General features: G+C 42.8%; 1 protein-coding gene across 2 annotated transcripts in view; it reads left to right on the top strand.

Moving 5' to 3' along the window:
- LOC110073974 (centromere protein H) overlaps window positions 1-13984 on the top strand; it is a 29692-nt gene that overhangs the window by 6148 nt on the left and 9560 nt on the right. The window contains exons 6-9 of one of the 2 annotated variants that reach the window (XM_020783744.3): window positions 834-900; window positions 1169-1220; window positions 8601-8764; window positions 9552-11667. In XM_020783744.3, coding sequence (XP_020639403.3) covers window positions 834-900; window positions 1169-1220; window positions 8601-8764; window positions 9552-9644 — 376 coding nt within the window. In that variant the 3' untranslated portion in view covers window positions 9645-11667. Of the gene's footprint in view, window positions 1-833; window positions 901-1168; window positions 1221-8600; window positions 8765-9551; window positions 11668-13984 lie in introns of those variants that run through there. The other variant, XM_072992685.2, reaches the window with a different exon arrangement.

Below are 13984 nucleotides of genomic sequence, written 5' to 3'. Positions count from 1 at the left end.
CTGCCCTAGTAAAGGATTTACAAGGCCTACATTTAGAGAAGGAGACACTGGAGGGTGCTATTTTGGCGGGAAAGGGAGAGAAAAGGGGAAGAGAGAGAGAAAAAGGCGCAGTTGGAATTAGAGGAGGAGTGTTGTTGGGTGCAGGAGGCAGAGAGCGAAGGCAGAAAGGAAGACTGGGCAGTGATTGTGCAGGAGGACCCCTGGACAGGGGAGTGGGTTGAATTCAAAGTCCCAAGAGAATATGCCGAAAAAGAGTGGAAGAGGCAAGTCTACAGAAAGCCATCCTATTGGGGGGAAACTGAAGAGAGAAAGGAGAAAGCAGTTTAAAGCCTGGCAGCAGCGGGAGACCCAGAGAAGGGAGCACCGACAATGTACAGAAATTCATGGGAAACCCCGTGGGGCCAGCCCTTTCCGGCCCAGATTGAGGCAAAACCCAGGCAAGAAATGATGGGAACTGCAGGTGGGCTGGATTTCCCCCCTCCTCAATGACACCTAGTACATTTGCACATGAAGCCTTGGGCTTATCACCAAAGTGGTATTGTAAAGTTTTGAGTTCTTCACCCCTACCATTTAAAGGGGACTTGTTAGAGTGTGAAGATGAGAAAAAGTATGACCTATCCCTGAAACAAGAGATGAGAACCCCTGTTGACAGTTTGATAAGTTGTCAAAGAATAAAGATGTTTTATCAGAAGAATTTGGCTTTCATGACTCGTCTTTATATCAAAACGTAGCAGAGGGAGATATAGGAGCTGCACAGAATCAAAGATATGTTAGAGGGTTTTTTCCCACTTTTCAGAAGTAAGAGTCATACTCATTTCTGCTTTCACTTCCAGTAGGTACATCTGGAATACTATAAAACACATCATGATGCTTAGTACCACAATACTTCAATTACAACAGGTATGTTTTACACTTCTTTATATAAAACTATTCAGGCTCATTTTCTACAAAGGGATCTAGCATCAAATAGATTTGAGTGTAGCTTTACATTTTGAAAAAAACTTTATTCTTTTTGTTTCTCATTGTTATTGTCATATGCTGTAAAATTGCTTCTGACTTGATGGCATAACTGATTTTTATAGTCTACTATATTCTGACAACATAGTTACATAGATAAATTGCAGTAATGAAGGTACAGAATGTATTAATGAACTGCTTGTTTGTGCAGCAATCACGTGAATTGGAAGAAAAACTGAATGAAGTTAAGCAGAGCAGACTGGGTGAGTTCTAAATAGCAGTGAAAATAGTGTTTGGTAGCATTGTTTTTTTATAACTTCTGCACCACCTTCTCCATGTGATAACTGCTATATCGCACTGTTATTATACCTAAAGGGAGACTATTAAAGTAGGCAAAACATTTCTGTATTAGCAAGAGACTGAGTGATAGGTCTTCAGTTTGCAAAAACAGCAGTTGCATTGTTTGAAGCCTCATAAAGCTTTCAACTAACTTTACTCCAGTTCTGCTTCTGCTGTACCTGAGCTTGACATCTCTTGCCACTTCATGGCAGTTGTAGCAGATTAGTAGCCTAATCGTAAGAAGAAATCTGTTGAATATTCCCAAGCTGTGAGCTACAAACCATGCATGCATGAATCTACATATCATGAACTAGTTAAGCTAAAAAAAAAAAAGATTTCATTAGAATCTACAATACAGTCCTAACATATTGGCTTACTGAATTTCAAAAGCCAGATCAATACCTTCTTTTTATTTAACAAGGGGTGACAAAAAGGAAAAGGGGAATTGAGGTTAAATAGGAAGAGGAGAAACAATAACATACTAATGTCCATTCTATACATATTGCCATATCAAAATTCCAAATTACTCTTTTTAGATCAATACCTTCCACAAGGCTGTTTCAACAATGTTGTCAGTGAAATAAAAAGAATACTGTATCAATCACTAGTTGCAGTTGCCAACTAAAGGTTTTATATCAATTAATAAGAAAGAGTAAAATTGGAGGGAAGTGTGTGCTTGCATACTTTACCCTTAAACAACTACTTACTGAGGACAAAAACCCCAAACAAGCCCTCACTTGATTTGGCTCTAGGAATTAGACCTTGCAGCAGACTCAGATGGCAACTCTGTTCTCCTTAATCAAAGAAGTAAGGGAACTCATTGTTACATACAGCACTGATGTTACCTGTCTGTCATGGGTTTGGAGGGAAAGTTCCATCCTATGGGGAGTGGAAGGCGGGACATCAGGAGGAGGGGCTGTACTGTATAAATATGTGATGCCTGTGTGGTGAAGAGAGACACTGAGAGACACTGGGATGTGACGAAGCAGCAGCTGGGAAGAAGAAGCTGTTGTGGGAGTCTGTGTGTCAGACAGGGTACTTCTGTGTGTCAGAGTACCAACCTGATAGGTTCAGGTGTCTGTTGGTTAGCCAGAACTGATAGGTTCAGGGGCTGTGCTTCAAGTTAAGGGTTCTGGGTGAACCAAACTGTATGCTTGTATGAGTGAGAATAAGCCACGTTACTTTATCCTATTCACCTGATTGTTTATTTTCCCTGTGTGTATTTAAATAAACCTTATTCTTTTTATTGTTTAAAAATCCATCCCTGGTCTGTGTGACTTCTTATAGGGAATGGTTGGTGGCAGCTTAGTAACTGTGTGACATATCCCAGTAGGTCTGGGTTTGTCACATTGATTGGTGTCCAGCGTGTGGGATACGACTGGTCCAGTTGTCCAGTGGTCCAGCAAAGCCTTGGCAAGTGTGCCCAGAGCAAGGGGGGTCTAGTCAGGGACAGTCTGAGGCGCGTAGGTAATCTTCTAGGTGTACCTCACGGGGAGGTGCGCTAGTAGAAGAACGTGCCAACTGGGGAGACTTAGATTAAGGTGCTCTGAGGCAGCCTAGTTTTGGCGGGAAAAAGCTGAGGCAAAACTGCGTAGTAACAGCGAGCTAGCTTGCCAGCTGAGAGGCCCAGCAGAGGGGGGTAGGCTCTGACTCGATACTGTTGCAAGTTAGTGCTGAAGAACAGCAGCCTAGAGAAGGCTGGTTCTGAGGCAAGAAGGAAAAAAGTGGTCATTTTATTTTGAGGCTTGACTTTTTAAAGCAGCCTGTTCTGAGGGGGGATTATGCCCTTGACTCGAAGCCAAGTAGCAGACATGAGTGAAGTGAAAGACCCCCAGATTGACCAAGGTTCTGAGGATGAATTTGGCTCAGTGCAAGGTGACAGCACAGGAGAGCAGAACCCAGAGCTCAGAAAATTGCTCATAGCCCAACAGCATGAACTGAGGATGAGGCAATTGGAAAAAGAAGAAAGATTAGAGAGAGAGAAAATTGCTCTGGAAAAAGAAAGAATGGCGTTCGAATTAAGAAAACTGGAACTGATGAACCAGAACAATAATAACAATAGGGATTCTGAGGGAGGCCAATTGTCTAAGGCTGACCTGAAGAAATTCCCTGTGTACCACAAGGGAGATTGTCCTGAGGTGTTCTTTTCCTTAGTGGAAAGAGCGTTTGTGGACTTCTCAGTGAGGGAAACTGAGAAGATGACCATTATGCGGTCTTTAATCAGTGGTAGCCTGGCTGAGGTTTATGCCGAGATGCCTGAGGAACTGATGAAAGATTTTGCAGAGTTTAAAAAACTGGTGTTTGCCAGACATGGGATAAATGCAGAGCAGCTGAGACAGAGATTCAGGTCCCTCACAAAAAAACCAGAACAGACTTTTACCCAAGTGGGGGCCCAATTGGTGAGGCTGCTTGAGAAATGGCTATCGCAGGAAGGGACAGAGACCTATGAGCAGCTTAAAGACTTGATAGCACTGGAACAGTTCTATTCAGTCCTGCATGGGGAATTGAAATTCCAGGTGAGGGAAAGGAAACCGAAATCTGTGGCAGCAGCCGCAGAGATCGCAGATTTTATTTCCCAAATAAGAAAGCCCTTGGGTGAGGGGAAATCTGTAGGTAAACCCAAAGAAACCTACAGCAAGTACTCTCAGGGACCAGGGAAAAGCCAGCAAGGGGGAGGGGCCCATGGTGAAGGGAAGCCCTCAGACATGAAACCAAGACCTCAGATTTTGGAGGGAAAACCAAAACAAGATGAGAAAGACTCAAAATACACCAGAAAATGTTATTTCTGTCAGGGAAAGGGCCATCTAATCTCAGAGTGTGAGAAATTAAAGCAGCTAAAAGGAATGGTGCCTCAGAATTCTAGTGGGACCAAGCCAAAAGCTGTGTTCTGTGTCCAGAAAGAGCAAGGCTCAGTGTCACTGAGGGAGCCAGTTGCCATGGCTACTCAGTCTGGAACAGCTACCTCTGCTGATCAGGCTGAGGAAAATGGTCCTCTTGTAGAGGTAAAGCGCTGCTTGCTGATAAAAACAGATTCTCAGTTGTTTGAGACAGCCGGGGTGGACGTAGGAATACTTGACCGTCAGTATAGGGGGCTGCGGGACACTTGTTCCCAGGTAACCCTGTGCCATCCAGATATCATCCCTAGGGAGTTTATAATCCCAAATGAGAGCATGAAGGTGGCAGGGATTGAGGGGCAGGTAATCTCTCTGCCAGTAGCAGAGGTACCTGTCAACTTTCAAGGCTGGAGGGGAGCTTGGCGGCTAGCGATTTCATCGACTCTGCCAGCAGCCGTGCTCGTGGGAAATGACCTGGCTGAACATGTGAAACGGGTGCTAGTGATTACACGCTCACAAGCCACCACAGGGACAGTTCAGGGGGGTAATGATGAGCCAGAGACGGAAGCAGAGGGGAGTGCAGAAGCTGTGGTGGAAACCTTAACCACAGACAGCAGATTTGGACAGGAGCAAAAGGCAGACGCCACTCTCCAAAAGTGTTTTGAACAGGTGACTGACGCCCAGCTAACACCTGAAACCCCAGTGAGATTTCTGGAGAAAAAGGGGATTTTATATAGAGAAACCCTGAGGAATATCTCAAAAGGGGGAGATGGGATCAGAAGTCAGCTGGTGGTACCTGAAAAGTATCGCCCCATGATCTTACAAAGGGGTCACTCTGACATGTCTGCTGCACACTTAGGGGTGAAAGGGCCCCTTGATTTGATCAAACAAAATTGGGAGCAGATCACCCAGGATGACCCACAAGACGTTGTGACATACATAGACACCTTGATGAATGACCTAAGGAGAAATCTAGAGCTGGCAGCAGAAAACCTGCAAGCTCAGAAGGTCAGACAGAAAACATGGTATGACCACAAAGCTAGAGAGAGGCACTTTGACCCAGGGGAGGAAGTGCTTTGGCTTAGGCCCTGCAGAGAGAATAAACTGCAGCTCAAATGGGCAGGACCATATAGGGTCATTTCCAAGATGTCAGACCTGAACTACCTAATAGAGCAGGAGGAGAACCAAGCAAGGAGGGTGGTTCATGTGAATGCCCTAAAACCCTACTACAGAGGGGAACAGAGGGTTTTATTCGCGATAAAAGCAGTTGAGAGTGAGGAAGCGGAATTACCCTTCTGGGAGGGTAGAGGGGAAGTAAAATACAACCCAGAGGAGGTAAAGATCAGTCCTGCACTCACCCAAGACCAGCAGCAAGAACTAAAAATGCTGCTTAATAAATATCAACAGGTGTTTTCCAACAAGCCGGGGATAGTGAAGGGAGTGATGCATCGGATCCACACAGGGGATGCACCCCCGCAGGCAGTATCCCCATACCGAGTAACGGGACCCTATAGGGACAAGGTGCGGAAGGAGCTGGACGAGATGCTGAGGGAGAACATAATCGTCCCCTCTTCTAGTCCTTGGTCCTCTCCGATAGTCCTTGTGGACAAGCCTGATGGTAGCATTAGGTTTTGTGTTGATTACAGGAAATTAAACCGTGTAACCACTCCTGATGCCTACCCAATGCCCAGGCTAGACAACCTGATTGAAACCATAGGGGGTTGTCGGTTCATCTCATCATTGGACCTGGTAAAGGGATATTGGCAATTAAGAATTGATCCCAGGGATCAAGAAAAGACTGCCTTTTGCAGCCCTTTTGGTCTCTATGAGTTTCGAGTCCTGAGCTTTGGTCTCAGAAATGCACCAGCCACATTCCAAAGGCTGATGGACCAGACCTTGGCAGGGCTCAATGACTTTACAGTGGCCTACATTGACGACATAGGGATCTTCAGTAATACCTGGGAAGATCACCTGATACACCTGGAGTTAGTGCTGCAGAGGTTAAGTGCAGCAGGGCTAACAGTAAAGGCCAGCAAGTGTCAGCTGGGTAGCCCAGAAATAAAATACTTGGGTCACATGGTAGGGGGAGGAATGATAAAACCCCTGGAGGCCAAAATAGAAGCAGTTCGTGATTGGCCTAGACCCAACACCAAGAAAAAAGTCAAATCATTTCTTGGGTTGGTGGGCTACTACAGAAAGTTCATCCCGAGGTTTAGCGAGATTGCGGCTCCGCTGACCGATCTGACGAGGAAGAAGGCTGATGACCGCATCCCGTGGACCAGCGACTGTGAGGCGGCGTTCCAGAGGTTGAAGGAGGCGTTAATCAACTATCCTGTCCTGCGTGCTCCAGACTTCGACCGGGAGTTCATCGTCTACACCGATGCGTCTAACAGCGGGGTAGGAGCAGTTCTGTGCCAGGAGGATGAGAATGGTGACCAGCATCCAGTGTCCTACCTGAGTAGGAAACTTCAAAAAGGTGAGAGACATTTGGCAACTGTGGAGAAGGAGTGTTTGGCCATAGTCTACGCGATCCAGAAGGCCAAGCCTTACATCTGGGGAAGACATTTTATTCTGTGTACTGACCATTCACCATTGCAATGGTTAAAGACAATGAAAACCCACAATAGCAAACTTATGAGGTGGGCTTTAAATCTACAGGACTATGACTTTGAAGTGAAGGTGGTCAGAGGGTCAGTGAACTGTGTTGCTGACACCTTATCAAGAAGACCTGAAGAATGAAGACGACGAAAGAATATGGACTATGTGTATATAATGATGACAAAAGTTAAATGTACCTGGTTTTGAATTTGGTTTGTATGAATAAAGGTAAATTGATGTAATGTATATGGTAAATGTTTAAATGCCTATTTGCTATGGTTTAACTTAGAATGTAAGTATAAGTAAGTATAATATGGTATGTATAACTGTTGTTGTGTATTTTACCCAGGTTGTTTTTTGGTGAAAAGCACGTTAGCTTTCCCCCTACAAAACAACTTATAAAGAGGGGAGGTGTTACATACAGCACTGATGTTACCTGTCTGTCATGGGTTTGGAGGGAAAGTTCCATCCTATGGGGAGTGGAAGGCGGGACATCAGGAGGAGGGGCTGTACTGTATAAATATGTGATGCCTGTGTGGTGAAGAGAGACACTGAGAGACACTGGGATGTGACGAAGCAGCAGCTGGGAAGAAGAAGCTGTTGTGGGAGTCTGTGTGTCAGACAGGGTACTTCTGTGTGTCAGAGTACCAACCTGATAGGTTCAGGTGTCTGTTGGTTAGCCAGAACTGATAGGTTCAGGGTCTGTGCTTCAAGTTAAGGGTTCTGGGTGAACCAAACTGTATGCTTGTATGAGTGAGAATAAGCCACGTTACTTTATCCTATTCACCTGATTGTTTATTTTCCCTGTGTGTATTTAAATAAACCTTATTCTTTTTATTGTTTAAAAATCCATCCCTGGTCTGTGTGACTTCTTATAGGGAATGGTTGGTGGCAGCTTAGTAACTGTGTGACATATCCCAGTAGGTCTGGGTTTGTCACACTCATGACCTCAGTGGTACAGTCTTTTGAAGCCAGGATGCTGGTACACTAGTATGGTGTATTCAAAGGAGTGTACCAGTGGGATCTCGACTTACGAACGGCTCGACATACGAACGTTTCGACTTACGAACCGCTCTCATAGGAATATATGGACTCGACTTACAAACTTAGATTCGAGTTACAAACTCTTTTTTCCCCCTTTTTTTAAAAGCTAAGTCATCTTAGGTTAGAAGGAAAAAAGAAAAAAAAATCCCCCTCTAGTGGCAGAAGGCGGAATAGCAGCTTCCCATTAGTTTCTATGGACGAAAAGAGCAGATACGGATTAAATGGTTTTCAATGCATTCCTATGGGAAATGCAGATTCGACTTAAGAACTTTTCGACCTGAGATCTGCCTTCCAATACGGATTAAGTTTGTAAGTCGAGACCCCACTGTACGTGCATATGGACATGTGTGTGTCTGTGAGTGAATTGGGGAAACAGTCAGGAATCACCCATAAACAATTTTGGTAATGGAAGCCTTTTCATCAAAAAGTGAAGCCAATTATTGTATAATTAGAAATTTTGCAAAACAGTAGCCACATGCTCTCTGAACCTGTATAAGAGTTGAGGCTTGGCCACCTATATTAAAGATTAAAGATTAGCAAATTTATCTCAGCATGAGCTTTCATAAACTGCTGTCAACTTTCTGAGACATATGAATGTGTGTCAGAGGCAGTGGACTGTAATATACAAAAGCTCACACTGAAATAAATCCAGTTGTCTTTAAGGTGTTACAACTCTTGTTTTTATTTGTTATTCTATTTTAGATTATCTTTCTGTAATTCAAGATATACTTTGAATCTTACGTTTCAACCCAGTCAGCACAAGGCAGATTTTTTTTACAATTTAACTCATTTGCAGTTATATATCTCCCCTGCATCCCCATAAAATAGCACTGAAGCGAGCTGGAGAATGCAAATTAACACAAATACATGATATGAAAAGAAAACGAAGAGAGGAACTGGAAAACATGGAAGTGGGTGAAATGCTGAAGAAGGTCCGTAGAAATCTGCAACAGGAAATTCAAATGACTACACTGATTCAAAATATTTTCCAGGTAAGCTGCACTGAGCATGAAGACAGATCTGTCACAATGATCAAGATGAGCTAATGTATACTGTGTGTAAAGGAAGTACATTGACATTGTACTATTAGAAAGAGCCCTACTGATGGGATAACAATCATCATATAGTACGTGAGCTTTTGTGGATCAATCACCACTTCATCAGACTTGTACCAGTATGAAAAACTTAAAGTCAAAAAGTTCTTAGCATGATGGATTTCACCAGGCATGTCTTTTTTAGATGATGCAGGAAGCAGAACATGTGCTGTTTTAAGGTTACAGCCGAGGCAGCTGTGGATTGGATATTATGCTCCAGTTTTTCAAATGAAGCAGTACAGACACGCACACCACCCCCTGTATTTCAACTTAATGTCAGATACCATGGTCCTTTGAAAGTGCTATTCATAGTTGGAAAATTATCACATACGTAACTAGTAGTACAGAAATTGGTATAGTACCATTTTGTTAGCAGAGCTAAGCTTTTCTCTTTAAATGGGAAAACTTCCCTTTGACTTTGGAGCATTAACTGCATTTGAAAGAAAGAACCAGAAACTAAATAACTTTGACAAAGTAGAGATGTGTTACGTAATGTCGTGAATTCTGGAAGATCTTGACTACAGGTAGCTATAATACTTATAGTAATACTAAGCAATGTAAGTGATCCCTAGTTTGAGTTTTCTGTTATCAAACTCTTATGTATTTGGATGTTAAAGCAGGGTCACAGCTCAGAGCAGAGAAGCTTGCTTATATCTTTTTGAAAACTGAACTGGTTTTATTTCAGAATCTCATTATTGGAAGTGGAGTTAATTGGGCGAAGGATCCAGCTCTGAAGGACGTTGTTCTGCAACTGGAAAAGAACGTGACTGCAATCTGAAGAATCAGCAATGCTTTATTGCACTTTCCAGAACCTGCTAATTCAGAGGATAAACAGTTGTTTGACAAGCTATTTTAATGAATGATATGTGTACTTAGAGTTGAATATCTGTAAAGAACACATTGTATTGCAGTGAATAGAGACATCACAGCTCAAAGGAGGTTTGTGGTGGTTAATTTAAGGGCTAGATTTATGAGGTTTACCTTGGAATTGTCAATACAACCATATTTGGTGGTCTGTTAATGAGAAATACTGTGACTACAGAATCCTCAGTTTCTGGAACAATTCTTGGCCTTTGCTGTAGGGCAAAGTCAGAATATTATGTATGCTACATGTACTGGGAAAAAACAAAGTATAACAGTGCTTTTTTGTTTGTTTTTCTAATTTGAAAAAGTTATAGTTGTTCACTTACATCATACACACACATTGAGAAGCAGCTAAAAATTTTGTTAAACTGACTAGTTATAGTTATCTTTGAATAATTTCACTAAACTTTGAAAGTTACCATAACTATACTGCTGTTGTTCTTCTGCATTTCAGCCTGATTTTTGGATAACAGACTTACCACCAAAACATATCCTTAAATAAGGTGGCTAATCTCCATGTCTAGGCCCATGTCCTTCTGACACGTGTTGCAAGATAAACCATTACTCATTGCAGCCATGGCCCTCCAGTACAAGATAGGTTTCTATCAGTCTGGTCAAGTTGGCTTGAAACTAGTACCGGTATTTTAAGCAAATCACCAGAAACAGCTTATGTGAGAATAATAATGTAATCTAGATAGTGGAATGCTCGTGCAAGGTATACATGGGAGTGACAATACCTGGCATAGCTTTTAGTGAGAAAATCAATCAATAGAAATGATATGATTAACCAGTTATATTATCCGAAAACAGGAGAGAGGAGTGATGGTAGAATAGTTCCATCTTCATTATGATTTCATTTGAAAAGCAGTTAGATGATTAAATAATTATTGTCCAAACAGAGATGGGGCCGATAATTCAAGGCAAAGGTCGATGGTTCTTTATGTTGATGCTCTTTTTTATTTTTTTTTTAAAGAGAAGGAAAAATACAAATTCAATGCTGGTGGGAAAGGAAGCAGGAAATCAGATGGAGCTCTTATGAAAAATCTCATGGGAATTCTGATATGTCAGGGCAGAAAAGGTTTTCTTGATCCCTTAAGGGCATTTTACAGAATTCCCCAAAAGAGACTCTCTCCTAACAATTTATAATGGAACTTGCATTCCTTCTACAAGACAACAGAACACTCAGGTCTCTCACTACAAATTAGTAGGTAGCATTGTGACACTTGGTCAGAGTGGAATCCGGGTGTTGCTAAGTCTCTTCTAACACGCGTTCTCAGACTAAATTGAGTATTTTGATTCCAGGCTGTTAAAAGACTAAAAAAATGGGGGGGGGGGATGGTGGTTTCAGTTGCCCCTTGAAATATAAGCTGTACCTAGAATGAGCAGACCGACAAAAGGGGGAAATCTGTCCATCAATTGGAAAGGTTTTTCCTTCTGTGTCTTATCTGCTTGGGAAGGAATTTTCAAGGCCAAAAACTCAGTCCTGGTCCAAGCTAATTAACAAACCAATTTCTACAGGAATGGAGAGAGGGAGAGTGAAGTTACTTTGGAGATGTTGCTCTCTTTGAGAAGATTCGAGGTAATTTGAGACCTGACTGGTGAATTCCCTCCAAAGGTCTAGAAAATGGAATGGTGGAATAAAAATGGAATGAGTTTGCTTGGTTTATCCTCACCTGCTGTTACCTGATTTGTACTCCGCACATGTTTAGGAACCATGCTGAAGTTCTGCTTGAATGTATTAGCTTAGGATAGTTAGCTTTCTTATTTTCAGTGGGAAATGCTCTAAAATTGCCTTTGCATCAATATCTTCTGAATTTTTATTTGCTTCTTGCCTTTTTGAGTGCTTTTGGAATTTTTCAAACTATCTTTTGAAATTCTTTGAAACTATACTATTTTACTTCTATTTGCAACATCTTCAATAAAATAATAAGATTTTATAGCAGTTTGGTTATTTTGATATGGAGGGTTGATTGATACTAAAGAAAAACCTTGTCTTGATCACCTATTGGATTCCTTATATTTTGTGGATATTTTGGCATTCCTAGCTAGCAGGGTCGGCATGCAGACAGGCTAAGATGCTTAGCCTTGTTAATTTTTTGGTAGCTCCCTGAAGCACTGAGCAGTCATAGTGGCTCAACATGCTGGGAGAGTGGTACTGGGTAGGAAAATTCCACCAAAACATTTAGCCCTCCTGAAATTTATCTATACCAGGAAAGTCTGGGCAGTGTGTCTGAATGGTTAGTTGGGTCTCTCTGACCCAGCCATAACCTTGAGAAAGGGACTTGAATATACAGAATAGCAACAGAATATTGTAGTTGTAAGAGCAGCAGATGCAGTATAACAGTTTGCTCAATTATTACTGCAATGCTGTCACTATATGCAACAAGAATTTCATGGATGAAAGGTACCTGTCCCCAAGTATCTTAAAAACTGAAATAAAGATGTAAGAAAATAAAGGCGAAAGGAGGGTGGGAAATTGCTTCTGCAATGTATGTGCTAAATTTCTTACCATACAAATAATGTTGGATCAAATTGAATATCTAGCCTACCATTCTGTATACACAGTGACCAGCCTCCTGCCTCTTAACTATGTGTTATGTGGGAAGAACATACTTTACCTGTTCTTGAATCCCTGTCCATTCAGCTTTCAGTGCAGTTTTCACCAAATTTTATCATAAAATATATATCTCCCTACCCACATTCTCCACACATTTCCACTCCCTTTATCTTCTTCCTAAGCTAAAAAGCACTAAATATTGTAACCTTTTCCTCCTACCTAGAGGATTTGCTCCAGACTCTGTTTTACTCCATTCTACATACTGTATTTTCCAACCTTGCAGAGACCCAAAGTATCTAGAATTCCACATGTATATGGAACAGGGTACTTGCAAGTGTGAAACAAGCAACTATTTCACTTGGAGCGAACTGGCCTCTTGCAAACGCTGTCGGCTCGACTGGTCGCCGCTGTTTAGCCTGTTAAAGCTGACCTGCCCCAACCTTAATCATAGGGGCTGAATTGCCTTCCCTGAAGTCCCATTCGGTCTAAGAGCACACGACGGCTTCGTTCTGGGACGGTGTCTGGTCCTCCAACCGCCACCCCTTCAATTTGAACAGGAAAAATAATCTTCCATCATTGCACTTCAATAAAAAGCCTCAACTCTTCAACCTCTACCTGCTGTGCAGCGGCTACTAATTCGCGGCTTTTTCCGCTTCGCGCAAATGCCCTGCTCGGCGTCCGGCCACGCCCTCGGTGGGGGCGGGGCATCCCAAGCCCCGCCTCCTCGCCCCTGAAACGCTCGGCCTGTCCGTGTTCTTCCCGCTGCCCGGGCGAGGGGGTGTCACCATGGGCAGCAAGATGGCGGCTGCCAGTAGGGTCGTTCAGGTAAGTCCTTGAACTCTGGCTGCTGCGGAGGGCACCGCGCGGTGGGGTTTTGTCTCCAGTTGAGTAGGCCCGGCTTCAGTGTGGTGGCTCCTGGCTCCTGCCCGGGGAGCGGGGGGGGGGGGGAAACTAGCTGAGGTCGGAGTCCTTGGGGGCGCGGAGGAAAAAGGAGGGTGACCCTGCGTTCCGATGGAGATGGCTGTGTGTGTGTGTGTGGGGGGGTGATTTTGATTTTTTCCCCCAGCCCCATGGTGTTCCGATGGGGTTGGCTGTGTGTGTATGTGGGTTTGATTTTTTGAGTACCAAAACACTTGCAACGATTTTCTGAGAGAAGGGTTGCATTTTCTAACAGAATTGCATGGGTGCCAATATTTTTGGCCATGACTATATATGCCAGAAAAGGTTCCAGAGCACCTTCAAGACAAAATAGAAACGACATTGCTTTCCTCCGGCTTATACTGTAGTCTAAAACCTTTGAGTATTACTGGTCTCTTTATAACTGGTAATACATCACATGAACACCTCTTCAGACTATTCAAATAAGGGCAGCAAAGCTGAAAGTTATATTTTTAAAATAACTGTTAGAAAAGTCTTATTGACTTTTTATGTAGTTTAACCAGTTGGTTCATCTATTTTCTGTTAGTATCTAGCTTATTATATACACATCACAGTTTTCTCATCTGTCATCTGGTAGTAGCCATTGCATTAGCCCCCTTTGGAGGGGATGGATGGAAAGCAGCCTTCCTTATTCTGCGCACTAAATAATTAAATAATAATAAGGCCTTTCCAAGTGGGTGTTCTCTCTTTCTCCCTCCTTGTAGGTAATTGGAATTGGCCTATCAAGGCATTTGAAAATTTCTGCAATACCATCACTT

Source organism: Pogona vitticeps, chromosome 2 (assembly GCF_051106095.1).
Source record: "Pogona vitticeps strain Pit_001003342236 chromosome 2, PviZW2.1, whole genome shotgun sequence".
Taxonomy (NCBI): Eukaryota; Metazoa; Chordata; class Lepidosauria; order Squamata; family Agamidae; genus Pogona; species Pogona vitticeps.
Note: the sequence above shows the minus strand (reverse complement) of the source record. Positions and strands in the feature narration are given on the sequence as shown.